Source organism: Palaemon carinicauda, chromosome 22 (assembly GCF_036898095.1).
Source record: "Palaemon carinicauda isolate YSFRI2023 chromosome 22, ASM3689809v2, whole genome shotgun sequence".
Classification (NCBI taxonomy): Eukaryota; Metazoa; Arthropoda; class Malacostraca; order Decapoda; family Palaemonidae; genus Palaemon; species Palaemon carinicauda.
In genome coordinates this window covers 89,315,032-89,335,965 of record NC_090746.1, presented here as the reverse complement: position 1 = coordinate 89,335,965, position 20,934 = coordinate 89,315,032, and the positions used below count along the sequence as shown (strand labels likewise).

Below are 20,934 nucleotides of genomic sequence, written 5' to 3'. Positions count from 1 at the left end.
CCAATAAAAGTTTCGAGAGTCTCTTAGTATAAACTGAATTGTGGGGTACATATCTTTTGCAGATACCATACAGTTATTTCTAATACTGTACAACTATAAACTACTTCCTTTGCCAGAGTCAACTTTCTAATTTCCCTTGATATCGACACGAGCATGAACCGAACAAAATTTAATTCTTCTTACCTTTATTTACAAACAGATATTGTACCCAATATTGTATTATACAACTTTTCCAGTAGGTTTAGAACACTATTACAAATGGATTTGATGCAAGATACATGAGTTTTCCAATTGAGGAGAGTATTGAATATTAGTTGCAGACATTTTACCTTATCTTGGAATGGGATTGAGTGTTGCCTAATATAGTTCATTTCTTGGTTTTGCTTCCATCTAAAATTCTTAAAAAACCTTATGTCTTGAGTCTTTTATGCAGAGAGTCTGAAACCAACAAAGGCAGTCCAAACTTCTATTCTTTAAATGGAGTTGTTTAAACATGATATTTTCATAATAAAATAAATTTTCGAACATACTTACCTGATAGTTATATATATATAGCTCTGTCCCTGACGTCACGGCAGAAAATTCAAAACTCGCGGCAATCGCCGATTGGGTAGCCAGGTGTACCACCAGTGCGCCCTCTACCCAGGTACCTGGAACCATTCCAACTATTCCTCAGATCTTCCATGCCCTTAGGGGGATGCCTGAAAACTTTAAATCAATCAATCAATCAATCTAGAGGGGAGGACGATGGGAATTGAATTATATATAACTACAAGGTAAGTATGTTCAAAAATTTATTTTATTATGAAAATATCATTTTTAAACATCTGACTTACCCGGTAGTTATACATATAGCTGATTGACACCTTTGGTGGAGGGTCAGAGACAGCCAACATTGTTGGAATTTACCTAAGAGTTTATAAACAAGCTTAAGGGTTCGTACCTGTTAAGGAAGCTGACTTCAATGAATTCCTGCCTCATTATGTCCACTTTCCATACGAGATCCAGCGATCCACCCGGGGGCTGAAGACCTCTAGGAGCTGTCAAACCGGTGTATAACCTCTATGTGACAGGACCTCCTCCAAAACCCTTGTTCCAGGCGCTGCCAAGGAACAAACTGACCACCAGACTAAAATCAATGATTGTGGAAGACTGCGTGCAATCTCCACAAACAACCATAAAAATACAATAGTTCCAAGAGAAAAGGGTATTAGGTTACGGGAATGTAGTAGTAGATCCTTCCCCCACTACTGCACTCGCTGCTACGAATGGTCCCAGGGTGTAGTAGTTCTCATAAAGTCTGGACACGTTTCAAATAGTCTGAGGCGAACACAGATTTACTCCTCCAGAATGTCGTGTCCATAATGCTTTGCAAAGACCTTTTCTGCTTGTAGGCTACAGCTCTAACTTCATGTGCCTTGACCTTCAAAAGCTTGAGGTCTGCCTCACTACAATGTGAATGAGCCTCCCTTATTAAGAGCCTGATGAAGAAGGATAGTGCATTCTTAGACAACTGTAACGAAGGTTTCTTGACTGAGCACCAAAGTGCTTCAGACTTACCCCGTAAATTATTCGTTCTTTCCAGGTAGAACTTCAGGGCTCTTACAGGACACAGGACCTTCTCTGATTCCTCTCCAACCAAATCTGAAAGGTTTGGAATTTCAAAAGCCTTGGGCCAGGGTTGTGAAGGGCGTTCGTTCTTAGCAAGAAAGCCTAGCTGTAAGGAGCAGATAGCCTTGCTATCTCTAAAGCCTACATTTTTGTTGAAGGCATGAATCTCACTGACTCTTTTTGCTGTTGCCAAACTGACCAAAAAGAGAGTCTTCATGGTGAGGTCCTTAAACGAGGCTGAATGTAAAGGCTCAAACCTGTTACTCATTAGGAATTTCAAGACTATGTCCAGATTCCAAGCTGGCGATTCCTGATGTTGTTCCTTAGTCATTTCAAAGGATTTGAGAAGGTCCTGGAGATTTTTGTTATTGGACAGGTCCAAATTCCTATGCCTGAAGACGGCCGCTAACATGCTCCTGTAACCCTTGACGGTTGAGGTCGAAAAGTTACGTTTCCTTCTAAGGTATAGAAGGAAGTCAGCAATCTGAGTCAAAGAGGTACTGGAAGAGGAAACAGAGTTAACTCTGCACCATTCTCTAAAAACCTCCCACTTGAATTGGTAAACCTTGATGGTGGAAGACCTCCTTGCTCTCGCAATCGCCCTAGCTGCCTCCTTTGAAAAACCTCTAGCTCTTGTGAGTTTTTCGATAGTCTGAAGGCAGTTAGATGTAGAGCTTGGAGGTTTTGATGGTACCTTTCCAAGTGGGGTTGTTTGAGTAGATCTACTCTCAATGGTAGGCTTCTCGGTGTGTCCACCATCCACTCCAGTACTTCTGTGAACCACTCTTTTGTGGGCCAAAAGGGGGCCACTAAAGTCATTCTGGTTTCCTCGTGCGACACAAATTTTTGCATTACTTTGTGCACAATCTTGAACGAAGGAAACGCATACACGTCCACGTGGGACCAGTCCATGAGGAAAGCATCGATGTGAACTGCTTCAGGATCTGGCATTGGGGAACAGTAAGTCTCCAGTCTCTTCGTCTTCGTGGTTGCGAACAGGTTTATAAAAGAACGACCCCAAGTCCGCCACAGGCTCTTGCAGACTTCCCGATGAAGCGTCCACTCTATAGACAGGACTTGACCTCTTCTGCTGCGACTGTCTGCCATCACATCTCTTTCCCCTTAAATGAATCTTGTTACTAGGGTTACATTCTTTTCTTTTGCCCAAAGAAGGAGTTTTCTCGCAGTCTCGTAAAGGGACTTTGAGTGGGTTCCGCCTTGCTTGGCTATGTAGGCCAACGCTGTAGCGTTGTCTGAGTTGACCTGTACCACACTGTTCAGGACTGACCCTTCGAAGCCTTTGAGGGCTAACAGGACTGCCAACAGTTCCTTCTAGTTTATGTGGAGGATTTCCTAATTTTTTGGCCAGGAACCCGAGATCTCCAACTTTCCCAGTGTAGCTCCCCACCCTGAGTCCAAGGCGTCGGAACAACACAAGGCCTGGGTTCCTCTGTTCCAGAGAAAGACCCTCTTGAAGTTTGATGGGGTCATTCCACCACTGAAGGCATCGTTTTGTGGATTCTGAAATGGGGATACATTTTGTCTCCAGCTCCTTTCCCTCGTCCCAATGTAGATTGAGGTGGAACTGAAGAGGGCGAAGATTCAGTCTTCCCAGGGAGACAAACTGTTCCGAGGAAAGGGTCCCAGAAAACTCATCCAATCCCTCACAGAACCCTTTTGCTTCTCTAGAAAGCATTGAAGCTTCACCAGGGCTTGTTACGTCCTTGAGACAGACGGAAAAGCCCGAAAAACTCAACTCCGAATCTCCATCTCCAAATACAGAATCTCTTGGGATGGAGTCAGTTGAGACTTGTCTCTGTTTACCAGAAGACCCATTTCTTCTGATAACTTCAACATCATCTGCAGATCCTCCAGACAGCGATCTTAGAAATGAGCTCTGAGTAGCCAGTCGTCCAGATACAGAGAGGCTCTGATACCTCTTGAATGCAGCATTCCCGCTACATTTGACATCAACATCGTAAAGATTTGAGGCGCGGTGCTTAGGCCGAAACAAAGAGCCCGAAACTAGAAAACTTCCTCCTTGTACATGAACCTTAGGAATTTCCTGAACTTCAGATGGATGGGGATGTGAAAATAAGCATCCTGGAGGTCTAAAGAGACCATCCAGTCATCCTTTCTGACTGCTGCTAGGACTGATTTCGTTGTCTCCATAGTGAACTTCGTCTTCTGAACGAAGACGTTGAGTGCATTTACATCTAGGACTGGTCTCCATCCCCCCGAGTTCTTGGGAACCAGGAACAAGCGGTTGTAAAATCCTGGTGACCGTAACTCTCGCACCCTCTCTACTGCCTCCTTCTCTAATAAGAGAGACATTTGATGTTGCATCGCCTGTATCTTTGATTCCTCTCTGTATCTGGCCAAGAGATCTATGGGAGTCACTACTAAGGGAGGTTTCCCTACGAAAGAAATTTTGTATCCCTTCTTGAGTAACTGTACAGACCAAAGGTCTGCTCCTCTCCTCTCTCAAGCTTGCCAGAAGTTGGTTAGTCTGACTCCTACTGTTGTCTGAAGGCGAATGCAGTCAGACTCTGCTTCGCCCTGCTTTCGAGCCTCTCCTCTTCGCTCTCCTTCCCTCGGGTCTGGTATTACCCCTGCTGAAATTTTCCCTCGAAAGGGCTGAGAAAACTGATGGGATGGAGCTTCCTCCTTAGGCTTGTGGCCTGTGTGGCCTTTTGGGCTAAAGCGGAAGAGACCTCTCTGACCAGCTCTTGAGGGAAAAGGGAGGAAGAAAGAGGTGGTGCGTACAGCAATTCCGACTTCTGTATGGGTGTAACCCCATTTGCCAGAAAAGAGCACATTTGGGCTCTTTTCTTAAGAACACCCGCCGAGAAGAGAGCCGCTAACTCGTTGGACCCGTCTCTTAAGGCTTTGTCCATGCAAGACATACTGCGGACGAGGCCTTTTGTGTCCACATCCTTCAAAGCATAAACCTTTTACCCCAAGGCTCCCAGAGTCCAGTCAAGGAAAATAAACACCTCAAAAGCTCTGAAGATGCCTTTGAGAAGGTGATCCAGCTCCAACGTTGACCAAAACACTTTGGTTCTTCTCATGGCTGTCCGACGAGGGGCGTCCACCAGACTCGAAAAGTCTCCTTGGGCAGAGGCAGGAACTTCCAAGCCGAGAGCTTCTCCAGTCTCGTACCAAACGCTAGATCTGGATGCTAATCTCGCCGGGGGAAAAAAAAAAAAAAACAGTCTTTCCCTGGTCCTTCTTAGATTGCATCCAGTCCCCCATCATTCTCAAGGCTCTCTTAGATGAGCGAGACAACACCATCTTCATAAACAGAGACTCCTTCGACGCCTTCCCAAGCGTAAACTCTGAAGGCGGGGAACGAGGAGCAGCAGGAACAAAATAATCAGGAAACTCTTCGGAAAAAACTCCCATAAGTTTCTTTAAATCCACCGACAAATGAAGGGTCTTAGGATCTTCTCCTTCCGAGATTTCCTCTAAGGGATCACTAGGGGAAAGGTGACAGTCGTTCCCTTCTTCCGACAGGTCTCTAATCGAGGTAGAGACATCCTGTTTCCTTGGAGTCAACTCCTTAATATCCTGGCTTCTGGCATCAAGGAGTCCAATATCATGACGCCTGGCGTCACGTTAATCCGTTTGACGCTCGGAACTATAACTTTCGCGATCTCGATGCTTGGTCCACAACGTCCGAGGTTCTTACGCTCGGCGTCCCGACGTCCAACACCTTGACGCTCGGTGTCATGCGTACCAGTCACACGACGCTTAGCATGATGTTCCTCCTTACGACGCTCGGTGTCATGACTACCAGGTTCCCGACGCTTGGTGAAATGTTCCTCTTCTCGACGCTCGGCGTCAAGAACCTCTCGACTTTTAGCTTTCTGACGCTTGGCATCAAGGCGCGAAGATTCCCGACGCTCGGTGTCTTGGTGAGCCACTCTCTTCTTGTCTGCAGGCTGATAGACTTGCATGAGGGAGAAAAGTTTCTGCTGTATATCTTGCAGTACACTAAGGTTCGGATCAACTTGTTGTTGTGGTCAAACAGGAGACGCTGCTTCTTCAACAAGTTCGCCTTCCACGTCGCTCAAGGAAAGCGCAGAGCGTTCAGGGGATGAATATTAATCCGAAGGAGGAGGGGGAGCATGCACAGAGGTCATGCCAGTCTCCAAAAACTGTCTTCCAATCAATGGGGATGGACGCCTGACAGCTTCCGACTTCCTTCTATCTCTTACCGAAGTAGCAGGGTGCTTGGCAGGAGAACATTCTTCGGAGCAGAAAGGAAAACGCTCCGGACTGCTCCAATGGCGGCAATCTTCCTCTGCAGAGGTCTCGATGCAAGACGCCAGCCCCGTCTGGGCACTGCGTCATCCGATGAAGACGAAAACACTTTCACCTCGCCTTTGCCATGGCGAGGGCGAGCGTCCTGTGAAGCGTCAACAGGTACTCTCGAGGGGACGACTGCTCGGGCGCTAACGCCTCTCGTTTCCTTTCGCCTGTCGACATTCCTTCTCCCAGGGGTTGGGGAGCTTGGAAGAGGTCTATGGCTAGGAGAACGACAGGTCCGAGCAGATGCACCCTCCACTGCACTGATTAATTTCACAAAACCTTTAGCACTGACACTTGCACTCTTTAATTCCTTGACATCGGACCATAGTTTAGTCCTGTCCTCTTCGAGCGATTCCACTCTCTTGCCCAGGGCTTGAATGGCCACCATCATGTCCTTTAGAGTTGGTTCATTAGCTTTAACAGTAGTGGGATCTGGAACTACCACTACAGGGGAAGGATCAATAGGTTCGTTGACACGGGGAGGGGAACAATCCCAAGAAGAACGAGATAAACTCTTACTCCTTCTGATCCTATCCCTCTCAAGGTTACGAGTGTAGCGGTCATACTCCAACCACTCACTCTCAGACAAAATAACACATTCATCACAACGATCAACCAACTCACACACTTTACCTCTACATTTCACACAAATGGATTGGTGATCAACAGAGGCTTTAGCAAGCCAGGTCTTACAACCTCTCACACACCTTCTAATACTTGAAGAAGAGTCAGACATTATGAAAATTTTAAAGAGAGATCAAACAAGCAAGGGTCAGAAACACAAAATCTAATCGGGTCCAAGAAAAATCCAAAAACAAATCCAAATGAGTGAAAGCCAAACCCAAATTGTACATCACCAAAATAACTGCAATTACACAGGCTACAGCGAGTGAAATTCCAACGATGTCACTGGTAAGGCGGCAGGGAAGATCTGAGGAATAGTTGGAATGGTTCCAGGTACCTGGGTAGAGGGCGCACTGGTGGTACACCTGGCTAGCCAAACGGCGATTGCCGCGAGTTTTGAAATTTCTGCCGTGACGTCAGGGATTAAGCTATATATATAACTACCAGGTAAGTCAGATGTTTAAAATTCTTTGTAGGTGACGATGACTGTTTGACGAGTAGTACATTGCAAATGTGTCCAAATAAAGGTTACTTTGCAATCCTTGGAGCATTTGACCAAATATGTCATTAATTTCCAATGCAGAGGAAGTCCCACTTAAAACACTAACTTGGGGTACACCACAGTCTAGGTTGTAAGTTTCAGAATAAACATTCTTTGTCCGAGTTTGGAATGTTCCTCCACTGATAAAATTTCTAATAAAATAAGGGAAGTACCCTTGAAAACCATTATCATGTAAGGATTTTAGTATTGAATGTCTCCAATTAGTATCATATGCCTTCTGAATATCGAAAAATATGGCTACTGTGATTTACTCTCGTTTAAAACCTCTACATAAAAATTTTCCAAATGAGAAAGCGACTCAAAGGTATATCGCTCTGATTGAGAGTCAAATTGTAACTATAAAATGTTGTTATGACCTAAACACATATTTAGTGAAGTAGATGATTTACATTTTTTTTCTAGTACAGGTAATTTCCAAACACAACTGGTCACTGAGCAGCTAATTGTAACCAATGTGAAAATATCCACATCATTTAGGAAAAAATCTTAGATCATGAAAAATTTAAATATTACTCACACACATTGGACAGCAAGACAGGAGAAAACTTATACAATTAGGAGGATGCTGAAGTAAAATTGAGAAGTAGAAAAAGTGTATTACGAGAAATATTGTCTAACTGGGGGAAAAGTTCCCTCAGTTTTAGTTTTCTTGTCCGTCACACGGCTTTAGTACGGAAAACATATTCTATGTTGAAGCTCAGTGACTTCATCAAGGCATTTTCTGGAGGAACAAATAGGCAACGCCACATCAGTATATATATTCACTTACCCTTTTTGTATGTAACTTTGCCAGGCGTGCTTTAAATTCTGCCATCTTGTCCATTTTACTTGAGCCACTTACAGCCTGAAATGATAAATAAATCAGACAAAGTTCAAATTCTTTCCTACTCTTAACAGTATGTAATAAAAGCCATGTCAAGTCTCTCAATACTGTACAGATAAAGTATAAAATCCACATTGAATAAATTTATTGAAAAATCATACCTAATATAAATAACCAATGGTCATATCAGGTAAAGAAAAAAAAATAACTCATACTTTATATAACTTAGCTTTAATATACAGCAGGTTTTTTTTTTCAAATGTACAACATTATGGTTTCTATTCTATATCCACATGATAAAATATTCCCTTAAGAAATATCACTTGTTTTTAAAGGATTTTGTATTTTTCCTACCTATACAAATTTAAGTCCTTTATTTAGGAGAATGTCTTCAGCGAAGCTAGAACTGCTGTTGAATTGCTAACAGAGTAGGTGTCGTAATTACCAGGAAGTATGGGGGGGAGGAGCCACTAGCCAGTGTTGTTTGATTGAATATAAAAATGACAAATTTGGAAGTAATTTATAGTTTTCCTAGCATACAAACCTGAAGCTATTCATAGGGGTATTACTTTTGGCATAGCTGAAAGATGAGCTATGATAATTTTAGTGAGGGATAACTACCCCATCCGCCAGTTAGCGGGTGGGGGTGGGGTAGACTGGCTACCCCGGTCACCCACACCTCTCGGCTGAGTAACCACTTTGCTTTCTAGCAGAACTTCTTGGGGGACAGGGTGGCGGGCCAATTTGTATAAAAAGCTCCCGGTTTGTATGCTAGGAAAAATGATATTTTAATTATAAAATAAATTTTTGAATATACTTACCCGGTGAATATATAATAGCTGCAACTCTGTTGCTCGACAGACACATACAGTAAAAACTCGCCAGCGATCGCTATACAGGTTGCGGGTGTGCCCACCAGCGCCAACTGTCGGCCAGATACCACTCTCGATATAAACAAAGACTCAATTTCTTCTCATCCCACTGCGTCTCTATTGGGGAGGAAGGGAGGGTCGTTTAATTTATATATTCACCGGGTAAGTATATTCAAAAATTTATTTTATAATTAAAATATCATTTTTAAATATTTAACTTAGCCGGTGAATATATAATAGCTGATTCACACCCAAGGAGGTGGGTAGAGACCAGAGTTAAATATGTTTATATCGTATAAGCTAAGAGTTTTTTATTTCATTTTGACAGTTATCAATATAACAAAACCAAAATAAATAGGTACCTGGTAAGGAAGTCGACTTAGACGATTACTCTGCCTTGTAAGTACGTCTTCCTTACGGAGCCCAGCGATCCTCTTAGGATGCTGACAGACCCCCAGGAGCTGAAGTATCAAGGGCTGCAACCCATACAACAGGACCTCATCAAACCCCTAATCTGGGCGCTCTCAAGAAATGACTTTGACCACCCGCCAAATCAACCAGGATGCGAAAGGCTTCTTAGCCTTCCGGACAACCCATAAACACAACATTAAAACATTTCAAGAGACAGATTAAAAGGATATGGAATTAGGGAATTGTAGTGGTTGAGCCCTCACCCACTACTGCACTCGCTGCTACGAATGGTCCCAGTGTGTAGCAGTTCTCGTAAAGAGACTGGACATCTTTCAAGTAAAATGACGCGAACACTGACTTGCTTCTCCAATAGGTTGCGTCCATGATACTTTGCAGAGATCTATTTTGCTTAAAGGCCACGGAAGTTGCTACAGCTCTAACCTCGTGCGTCTTAACCTTAAGCAAAGATCGGTCTTCCTCACTCAAGTGTGAATGAGCTTCTCGTATTAACAATCTGATAAAATATGACAAAGCATTCTTTGACATAGGCAAGGATGGTTTCTTAACCGAACACCATAACGCTTCAGATTGGCCTCGTAAAGGTTTAGTACGAGCTAAATAGAACTTAAGAGCTCTAACAGGGCATAAGACTCTTTCTAGTTCATTGCCTACGATCTCCGATAAGCTAGGAATATCGAAAGATTTAGGCCAAGGACGAGAAGGTAGCTCATTTTTGGCTAGGAAACCAAGTTGCAGAGAACAAGTAGCTTTTTCTGACGAAAACCCGATGTTCTTGCTGAAGGCATGAAGCTCACTGACTCTTTTAGCCGAGGCTAAGCATACCAGGAAAAGTCTTAAGAGTGAGATCTTTCAGGGAGGCTGACTGTAAAGGCTCAAACCTGTCTGACATGAGGAATCTTAGGACCACGTCTAAATTCCACCCAGGAGTAGCCAAACGACGCTCCTTAGTGGTCTCGAAAGACTTAAGGAGGTCTTGCAGATCTTTATTGTTGGAAAGATCTAAGCCTCTATGCCGGAAGACCGAGGCCAACATGCTTCTGTAGCCCTTGATAGTGGGAGCTGAAAGGGATCGTCCTTTTCTCAGGTACAAGAGAAAATCAGCTATTTGGGCTACAGAGGTACTGGTCGAGGATACGGAAACTGACTTGCACCAGTCTCGGAAGATTTCCCACTTCGATTGGTAGACTCTAATGGTAGACGCTCTCCTTGCTCTAGCAATCGCACTGGCTGCCTCCTTCGAAAAGCCTCTAGCTCTCGAGAGTCTTTCGATAGTCTGAAGGCAGTCAGACAAAGAGCGTGGAGGCTTTGGTGTACCTTCTTTACGTGTGGCTGACGTAGAAGGTCTACTCTTAGAGGAAGACTTCTGGGAACGTCTACTAACCATCGAAGTACCTCGGTGAACCATTCTCTCGCGGGCCAGAGGGGAGCAACTAACGTCAACCTTGTCCCTTCGTGAGAGGCGAATTTCTGCAGTACCTTGTTGACAATCTTGAATGGTGGGAATGCGTAAAGATCCAGATGTGACCAATCTAGGAGGAAGGCATCTATATGTATTGCTGCTGGGTCCGGGACTGGAGAGCAATAGATTGGAAGCCTCTTGGTCAGCGAGGTTGCAAAGAGATCTATGGTGGGTTGACCCCAAGTCGCCCAAATCCTCTTGCACACATCCTTGTGGAGGGTCCATTCGGTTGGAATTACTTGACCTTTCCGACTGAGACAATCTGCTAGGACGTTCAAGTCGCCCTGGATGAACCTCGTTACTAGGGAGATGCCTCGATCTTTTGACCAGATGAGCAGGTCCCTTGCGATCTCGTACAACGTCAGTGAGTGGGTACCTCCCTGTTTGGAAATGTACGCCAAGGCCGTGGTGTTGTCCGAGTTTACTTCCACCACTTTGCCTCGAAGGAGATTCTCGAAGCTTATCAACGCCAGATGAACCGCCAAAAGCTCCTTGCTGTTGATATGCATGCTCCTCTGACTCGAGTTCCACAGACCTGAGCATTCCCGACCGTCCAGCGTCGCGCCCCAGCCCAAGTCCGATGCGTCCGAGAAGAGAACGTGGTTGGGTATCTGAACTGCCAGGGGAAGACCCTCTCGTAGGCTGATATTGTCCTTCCACCAAGTCAGACAAGACTTTATCTTTTCGGAAATCGGGATCGAGACCGCCTCTAGCGTCTTGTCCTTTTTCCAGTGAAAAGCCAGATGGAATTGAAGAGGACGGAGGTGTAGCCTTCCTAGCGAGACAAATTGCTCCAGGGATGACAGCGTCCCTACCAGACTCATCCACAGCCTGACTGAGCAGCGTTCTTTCTTCAGCATCTTCCGGATGGAGAGCAGGGCTTGATCTATTCTGGGGGCCGACGGAAAAGCCCGAAAAACTTGACTGTGAATCTCCATCCCTAAATACAGAATAGTTTGGGATGGGACCAGCTGTGACTTTTCCAAATTTACTAGGAGTCCCAATTCCTTGGTCAGATCTAGAGTCCAATTGAGATCCTTCAGACAGCGACGACTGGAAGAGGCTCTGAGAAGCCAGTCGTCCAAATAAAGGGAGGCTCGGATGTCCGATAAGTGGAGGAGTTTTGCCACATTCCTCATAAGCCTCGTAAACACGAGAGGAGCTGTGCTTAGGCCAAAGCACAGGGCCCGAAACTGGTACACCACATCTTCGAAGACGAATCTCAGAAAGGGTTGGGAGTCTGAGTGAATGGGGATGTGGAAGTAGGCGTCCCTTAGGTCTAGAGAGACCATCCAGTCTTCCTTTCTGACCGCTGCTAGGACTGACTTTGTGGTCTCCATGGTAAACTTCGTCTTTGTGACAAAGACATTCAGAGCACTGACGTCTAGCACCGGTCTCCAACTTCCTGTCTTCTTTGATACTAGGAAGAGACGGTTGTAAAACCCCGGTGATTGAAGGTCCGAGACTTTGACCACCGCTCCCTTCTCTAGCAAAAGAGACACTTCCAGTTTCAGGGCTTGTCTCTTTTCTTCCTCTCTGTACCTGGGAGAGAGATCGATGGGGGACGTCGCTAGAGGGGGTTTTCGTACAAAAGGGATTTTGTACCCCTCTCTGAGCAACCTCACAGATTGTTGATCTGCGCCTCTCTTCTCCCAGGCTTGCCAGAAGTTCTTGAGTCTGGCACCTACTGCTGTCTGAAGTTGCGGGCAGTCAGACTCTGCCCTTAGAGGACTTGGATCCTTTTCTCTTCCCTCTCTTCCCTTCGGCACGAGCACCTCCCCTGCTGGAGGCTCTGCCACGAAAGGGCGAGATAAACCGAGACGCTGGAGTGTCTATCCTAGGTCTAGCAGACAATGCCGGCAAAGGGGGAGCTTTGCGAGCCGAGGACGCAACTAGATCGTGGGTGTCCTTCTGCACTAAAGACAAGGCAATTTCCTTAACCAAGACTTCAGGAAACAGGCACTTGGACAAGGGCGCAAAGAGTAGCTCAGATCTTTGGCATGGCGTCACTCCAGCAGACAGGAAAGAACATAGAGACTCTCGTTTCTTCAGGACTCCGGACGTGAATGAAGCGGCAAGTTCGTTGGACCCATCACGGACGGCCTTGTCCATGCAGGACATAATGAGTAAGGAAACATCCTTATCAGCAGAAGAGATTTTCCTACTCAGGGCTCCTAAACACCAGTCTAGGAAGTTAAAGACTTCGAACGCCCTAAATATACCTTTAAGAAGGTGGTCCAGGTCCGAGGGTGACCAACAAATCTTCGAGCGTCTCATGGCAAGGCGGCGGGGAGAGTCTACAAGACTTGAGAAGTCGCCCTGGGCAGAGGCAGGAACTCCCAAGCCGAGAACTTCTCCCGTGGCATACCAGACGCTCGATCTAGACGAGAGTTTAGATGGGGGGAAGGCAAATGCTGTCTTCCCTAAACTCCTCTTGGTCTCTAACCAATCGCCTAACAGCCGTAAAGCTCTCTTGGATGAGCGAGAGAGAACGAGTTTAGTAAAGGCAGGCATGGTAGTAGGAACGCCTAAGACAAACTCTGACGGCGGCGAACGAGGACCCACAGAAATAAAGTGGTCAGGGAACAACTCCTTAAACACAGCCATGACTTTTCTAAAGTCCAAGGATGGTTGAACTGCTTTAGGCTCATCAAGTTCTGAAGGTTGATCCTCAGGATGTGGTTCAGCAACGTCCTCATCTGACAGTTCCTCATCCGATAACTGATGAGAAAACGGCAAAGGTGTGGGCAACGTTTGACTCGCCGAGTCCGGTCGCACTGGTGCATACGTGACGGAGCCGGACGCAGCGTCATGGAACTGCTGAACAGTCTGGGAACTGTCAACAACCACAGGTGCGCGAGGACGCACAGCGTCCACCCGAGACTGTTTAGACCGTCTGGGTTGTGCAGTCAACACCATACCGGGTTGCGGAGGTTGACGCACCGCGTCAAAACAAGTCACCTCTGATGGTTGATGAACGTCCTGAACGTCACCAACCACATCCGTGCGTTGCCTAACATCAACGTGCGGCTGGAAATCCACACTGGGTCGCATCGGTGGAGGTACTACCCCAACTGGTTGACGCGAGAAAGCTACCTCAACGTCAACAGGACGCACAACAGACCGCTTGGATGGTTGTTGGCCAGTAGGTTCAGCGGCAACCTTCTCCGCATTGTAGTCCTCCATCAAGGACGCAAGCTTGGACTGCATGTCTTGCAGTAACACCCATTTAGGGTCTACGGAAGCAGGTGCGGTAACAGACGGGGTGAGCGACTGAGACGGCACAACTTTGCCTCTCTTAGGCGGCGAGCAGTCATCAGATGACGGCAACGGGTCCGAACTGTCCCAGTGGCTACAACCGGGACGTTGGACTTGTCCTGAAGGGACCGACTTATGCTTTAAAGGTCTGGAGACCTTGGTCCAAGGTTTCTTACGAGAAACACCTTCGGACGACGAGGTAAAAATGGGCTCTCTCGTCTTACGTTGGTAGGGGCGATCTTGGAGAGATACGCCTGATACCATAGAGGGAACGTCTGTTCGCTGATCAAGGCCTCTCGAACCCATGAGTCGTACGACATTGCTTCTCCCCTGGGCTTGGGAGCTTGCAAGAGGTCCCGGACTAGGTGGACGACAGGCACGAACAGACGAACCCTCGAGCGCAACACTGTTCACAACACTTTGAGAAACACTAGGCACTTTAACACTTTCCGCCGTGGCACTTTGGCACTTTAGTTCCTTTACGTCCGCCATGAGTTGATTCCGGTCACTTGCTAAGGCCTCAACTCTCTCCCCCAAGGCATGAATAGCACGCATCATGTCTTGCATCGACGGTTCCTGAGTGCTAGGAGGGGGGTTAGGAACAACCACTACAGGGGAAGGATTAGGTTCAGGGGCATGTGGAGAGGAAAAATCTACCGACCTAGAAGAACTTCTCCTTACCCTATCTCTCTCTAGTCTGCGTGTGTATTTATCAAATTCGATAAAATCGAATTCCGAAAGGCCCACGCATTCCTCACACCGATCTTCCAATTGACAGGTTTTACCCCGACAATTGGAACAAACAGTGTGAGGGTCGAGAGAAGCCTTTGGAAGACGCCTATGACAGTCCCTAGCATTACATTTTCTGAACTTGGGAACTTGTGAAGGGTCAGCCATTTTGAATTAGTCAAGGGAAAATTCCAAAAAACGATCTAAGTCATCAACAATTAATCCGATCCAAAAAAGAGTTCAAGGATTTATTTGAAGAAAAAACACCTGTACTGCGAAAGCTCAAACCAAATTAAAGTACTTCACCAAAATGATGGGAAAAACTCCAGGTTCAACAGCGAGTAAAGTATGTCTTGTCGACACGTCGACAGAGAAGAAATTGAGTCTTTGTTTACATCGAGAGTGGTATCTGGCCGACAGTTGGCGCTGGTGGGCACACCCGCAACCTGTATAGCGATCGCTGGCGAGTTTTTACTGTATGTGTCTGTCGAGCAACAGAGTTGCAGCTATTATATATTCACCGGCTAAGTTAAATATTTAAAAATACAAATTACTTCCAAATTTGCCATTTTTTCCGGCGCAAATACAAACCCTACGCTATTTATAGGGAAGAATCACTCTTGGGAGGGAGGAAGTTCTCACCAACTGGCCTTGGTCATGACCCGGGGTTCTCTCTATTTCAATCTGTGATCAATTGTAGTAGGAACCCAACCCTCGCTAAAATCAAGTGCTGATATAAGGTACAGTAATGCACTGATAGCGGCCTGGAGAAGCTTGTGTGTGAGTGAATCTAGCAGTATGGCTTGTCTTTAACAAAAGAACTTGAGTACAAAACATAGAGTTCTTAAGACTTACCCAATGTCCTCCCTCTCAGAGGTATTGGGGACGTCACAAAGTATTATCCTATACTCAGGAGGCACAGGGGAAATAAGTCTTACCTACAGTGAGGTGAGCTCAGCTGTGCTGAGGCTTGTGGAGCTGTTTTCCCATAAGGGGGAGAAAGTGAAAGGAAGAAAGGAGCCAGTCATTTTTACTCATTCACCCCAGACTAACCCGGGTAACCTCAACCCTCAACTCTCAACCCTCTACTATTTGTCCTTCAAGGAGCTTGAGGTGTTTAGAGCATTTGTTGTACGGCCACCACAGGACCAATGGAAAAGGTTTCCATGTTCCTATGGCTTACGTCTTGCAGGTAAAGATGCTTCCACACGCCCGATTGTAATATCTGCACCACTGAGTAGTTTTTCTTGAATGCCACGGACATTGCAATACCAATGATGTCATGAGCTCTGGTTATTAGGAAGGAGGAGGGTTTGAGATTGAGAGCAAAATCAATTACCTTCTGAATCCAGGAGGAAAAGAAATTCCTTGTGACTCTCCTCTTGACCTTCCCTGTGCTGACAAACAGTGTTGACAAACGAGGAGAGCTGCTGCTGTTCTTTTAAGGTAATGCCTCAAACTCCTCATTGGGCAAAGGCCAGTTGGTCTGGGTCTTCAGTAACAGAACGAAGACTTTCTTTCCGGAATGGGCCGAACCTAGGGTACAGCACACCTGAACTTTGAGTCTTAGCAATCAACTCAGGGACAAAGCTGAGAATTACTTTTCCCCATCTCCTAGAGTAGGAGATTTCAGAAGATAGATCTTCCAACTCACCATCTCTCTTGGCCGAAGCCAAAGCGAGTAGAAAAATCGTCTTCCATGTAAGGAGGTGATCTGTTGCCTGGCATAAAGGTTTGTAGCGGGGGACCTTCAGAGACTGTAGGACCAAACCGCGTTCCCAGGAGGAGGTCTAAGTTCCGACGGGGGCTAGTCATCTCAAAACTTTGTGTGAGTAGAGGCATTGAGGGGAGTGATACCCCTTCCATGACATAGTCACAAAAGACCGACCACTTTGCCTGGAAGACTAACACTGAAAAGCGTCTGAGGTGTCTAGACATCCTTTCCCCAACTCGTTGCGAAAAGCCTCTCTGAGAGAGGAGGTACTGGACAGTTTCTAGGTATGAAGTCAAAGCGAAGCTACAGCTTTGTGGAAGATGTTGGCATGTGGCTGTTTAGTAGAACATGTCATGGAGGAAGTTCCCTCAGAAGTTGCAGAAGGTCCGGGAACCATTCTGCATGATGCCATAGCGGAGCTATTGGAGTCATGCTAAGTTCTTGCTTATTCTGACTTAGTTGAGGACTTTCTCACCAGACCAAATGGGGGAAATGTGTACACATCTAGGCTGTCCCACCGTTGTTGGAATACATCTTGCTCGAGAGCCTGGGGATCCAGAACTAGGGAACGGTCGAGCGGGAGCCTGAAGTTCAGGGTCATTGCGAACAGATCCACAGTCGAGGAATCCCACGAAGTTAAGGCTTTGTGGGCTACCAGATGATTCAAAGATGCTCGGAGCCAACTATCTGAGTCGCTTTGCTCTGATTGTCTGCAAGCACATTCCTGTTGCCAGGAATGACGCGAGGGGAAGGGGATACCTAGCTGTCTTCTACCCATCTGAGTATTCCTACCGCTAGATGGTTTTCTAAGAGAGCTATACGCTGGTAAATTTCTGTTTTGGGCCAAAGGACGAAGATGGATTGGTGCGGCATATAGCCCCCCCACTTTCTTTTGATGCATCCTAAGAGAGAGCATCAGTTCCTGAGGACGGGGGGGACTGAAGATTGACCTCTTTATGGAGGTTCTTGTCTGCCACCCACCATCTGCAGTTCGTCCCGAGGGGTCGGGAGATTAAGGGACAAGAAAAAACATCTTGAGATGATGTCAAGACATGCAATTGCTTGCACGCTTCTGCTATGAAGGGGGGGGGGATCCTGTTCTCCCTCCAACTGCCACCAATCTAGTGGGGGTTGGCCGAGTAAGAATGATACAAATCGGTAAACCAGGTAGCCACTATTGCTTATGTTATTAAAGGGACTCTCCTTAGAGAATGCCTTACGGAAGAGAGACCGCCTGGTAACTACCAAACCCAACCATCTATTCCCAAAGGATAAGACTGAGACGTATCTTCACTCTATTGTTGGATGGGTAATACATGTATGTATATAAGTCTATCTATGGACCAGTAACACAGACCTGCGAGCAGGACAAGCATACGGGCCTAGCCTGAATTAAAGTCGTGTTCGGAACTCAGTTGGAGAACAAAGAAAACGTTTGTAACCAAGATTCCTCTTTCTTAAGAAAGACGAAAAACGTTTTTACTTCTTCGTCTCCGATCGATAAAACTGACATACGTATTGGATGTACAGATACACTTATGAGGTAAAAAAAAGTGCGGTTGCATAGGTGGCAGGAGTTTCCTAATCCCTTAGGGTAGTGAACACATCTCGTATGTTTCCTCTTCCGTATGTACGACAGAGGAAGTATTACGAGTTTATAGCCGATGAGCTGTCTTCCATGCCGTTAGACGCAGCGATACTGGGGCTAAAACAAAACACGACCCTAGAGAAGCTGGAAGCACTACCAAGGGCATTCTCTGCGGCAGATGACGCAAGCATGAGGCAGGTTAGGTTACGGGTTAGGCTCAGTCGGTTATCTCTTCCTCAATGAAGATTTTTCTTCTGATCAGGAAAGGGGGCTATGTCCACCTCTTTGCTTTCCAGTGTCAGGACAGTGAACGTCCTGACACATAACATTGTCGACCAGTGGTCTAACTGTATTCTGATACAACTTGACTCTGTTATTTCAAGATTCCTAAAGCATGTGCCAAGGAGAGTAGCACTCATGTTTTGCAATGTGCTAATAGAGGGCTGTTTTCTTGGTCCTGAATCACAGAGAAAAGCCCTGTACCCTGCAATACCTACAAAAAAAATTTTCCATGTACATTCTTGTGTATTTAGTGTATCATATAATTTCCAGATGACATAGTTTTGTTTACTGAATTGTGGGAGGAATAGCAAAAGATGATAGAATATTTGAATAGAAAAAGCAGAAATGAAAGACTGACAATGAGTAAAACTAAGATAATGTTTATTGTAAATGTAGAGACAACCAATAAGGGTTACGGACGAACCTCTAGAGATTGTTAATGAATATACATACTTAGGACAGACAGTGTTTCCCAAGGACATGAGACAGAAATTAAAAGAAGGATAAGCATGGGATGGAAAGCTTTTGCTTAACCAAATGAGATTATGAAAACTAAAATGCCACCTTCTCTGTAAAAAAAAAGCATTTAATCGGATGGTCCTCCCAGTATTAACTTATGCATTGGAAACTTAAAGACTTACTAAAACCTTAGAACATAAGCTAGTTACAACTCAAAGAGCAATGTTAAGAATAATGATGGGAATAACACCAAGAGTCAGAGATAGAGTCACATTATGGATACGCTAGCAAACTAAAGCAGAGAGTTTATGCAAGAAAAATAAAAGGACATGGGAAGGACATATTATAAGAATGACAGATAATAGATGAACATTACGAATAACAGAATGGCAGTGGAAGGAAGAGATGATGGATTGACATATAAGAAAATTTGCATTCATAAACTGGTATAGAAAGACCCTAAACAGATGTGAGTGGAAGGACATCTCTGAGCCCTTTGTTCTGCAGTGGACTAGTAATGGCCGATAATGATGATAGGATAGGGTAATCCGCATTAATTGTAAACTCAACAGTACCATATATTTTCAGTAATAAAAGTCTTTAACTTCTTGAAAACCTTTATATCAACAGTCTTCTGGACGCATAGTTATCATGGCATTTATCTATGCTAAAGGTGCTATCTATAATGAAGTGGGCAAAACTGCAGAAACTGAGTAATGGCTTTTTTCAAGGGAAACAAGAGGGTTTGGGGAAGAAGCCGAGGTGAGTGTAATTGTTTGAGATAGGAATTAACTTTTTTATTACTTATCAAATTGATTCTGTTTATAGGGAAACTGGTGTTTATCTTGGTCTGAAATACAATGATACAAAGCTAATATGATTTAGTGTTACCTTACGAGGAGTGAAGTCAGTTAGGAAACAAACACAAGGTTGAGACCTAGATTTAGGCTAAGCTAAAAATACTGCAGTTTAAGGGGTTAAGTAGGTACGGATATGGCTACTAGATTAGGTTAGGTAGGAAAACATAGATTAGGTGGTGTTTTTGTGTTTACTTCCCTATTTAAAATGTGATTTTTCAAAATAACTAAACAGTCTTATTTATAAATGGTCATAAATTTTCATTCTTGGGACACCATAGAGAGATTATACAGATCGGTGGTTATCAGTATCTTGACCCATTCAGTCCAGTTAAATGGCTATATAGCTTATATAGCCTACAGTTATTGGGTCCTTTGACTGCCCAAATAGTACTATATTGGATCCCTCTGGTTACAACTCATTTTTATTTAGCCTACACATACACCAAATTAGTCTGGCCTATCTTTTACACATTCTCCTCTTTCCTCATACACTTACTAACGTAACCAAACATTTCTTCGGAGCCTTTGGAGTTTGTTGGGACAGACTGAAAATAAAGCACATTGCACATAAAAACACATTTCACGAAGGAAATAGACACAAGGACACAACTTTACCTAAGGTTTAAACCTAACCTAACATAAGAGCCATACCCTAACCCACTTAAACATAGGGGATCTAAGGCCCGCTGCAACAACCCCAAGGACTACCGTATTCTCAATTTTTTCTTGCTTGAGGGCAAACTCAGACACACTACTCTGTTTCCTTATTTCCTTTCCTCACTCAGCTATTTTCCCTATTGGAGTCTTTGAGCTTTTATCATCTAGCTTTTTTTATAGTTTACCTAGTAATAACAATAATTGAAAAATAAATGGGTTGTATTACCTCTGACATATTTGACGACCAGCGAGTAACTGAGTATAAAACTGACTTGGAAAAATAGTAAAAAATTTATCAAATTTTCTTATTCGGTGACGGAAGTGACTGGATCCAGTCGAAAATCTTTGACATGCTCCGCCCACAAGCGTCTTGATTGGTCGCCATCTTCTCCCAGCTGATTGATGTAAACAAAGCGATAATAATAGTAATGCAGATTATTATTAATATTATTATTATTATTATCATTATTATTATTATTAGCCGAGCTACAACCAATGTTGGAAAAGCAGGATCCTGCGAGCCCAAGGGCACCAACAGGGAAAATAGCCCAGTAAGGAAATGGAAAAAAAAGAATAGATACATTAATAAATAAACCCTGGTTTTCCAACATGAGTTTCAGCTTAGATAATAATAATAATAATAATAATAATAATAATACTTGGAAAAGCAGGATCCCATAAGCCCAAAAG

General features: G+C 44.7%; 1 protein-coding gene across 1 annotated transcript in view; it reads right to left on the bottom strand.

Moving 5' to 3' along the window:
- LOC137616609 (pre-mRNA-splicing factor Syf2) overlaps positions 1-20,630 on the bottom strand; it is a 29,648-nt gene extending 9,018 nt beyond the window's left edge. The window contains exons 1-2 of the mRNA XM_068346511.1: positions 20,471-20,630; positions 7,881-7,955 (exon numbers count right to left, since the gene is read on the bottom strand). Of these exons, the coding sequence (XP_068202612.1) occupies positions 7,881-7,955; positions 20,471-20,479 (84 nt within the window). The 5' untranslated portion in view covers positions 20,480-20,630. The remainder of the gene's footprint in view (positions 1-7,880; positions 7,956-20,470) is intronic.
- Between the last annotated feature and the right edge of the window lie 304 nt (positions 20,631-20,934).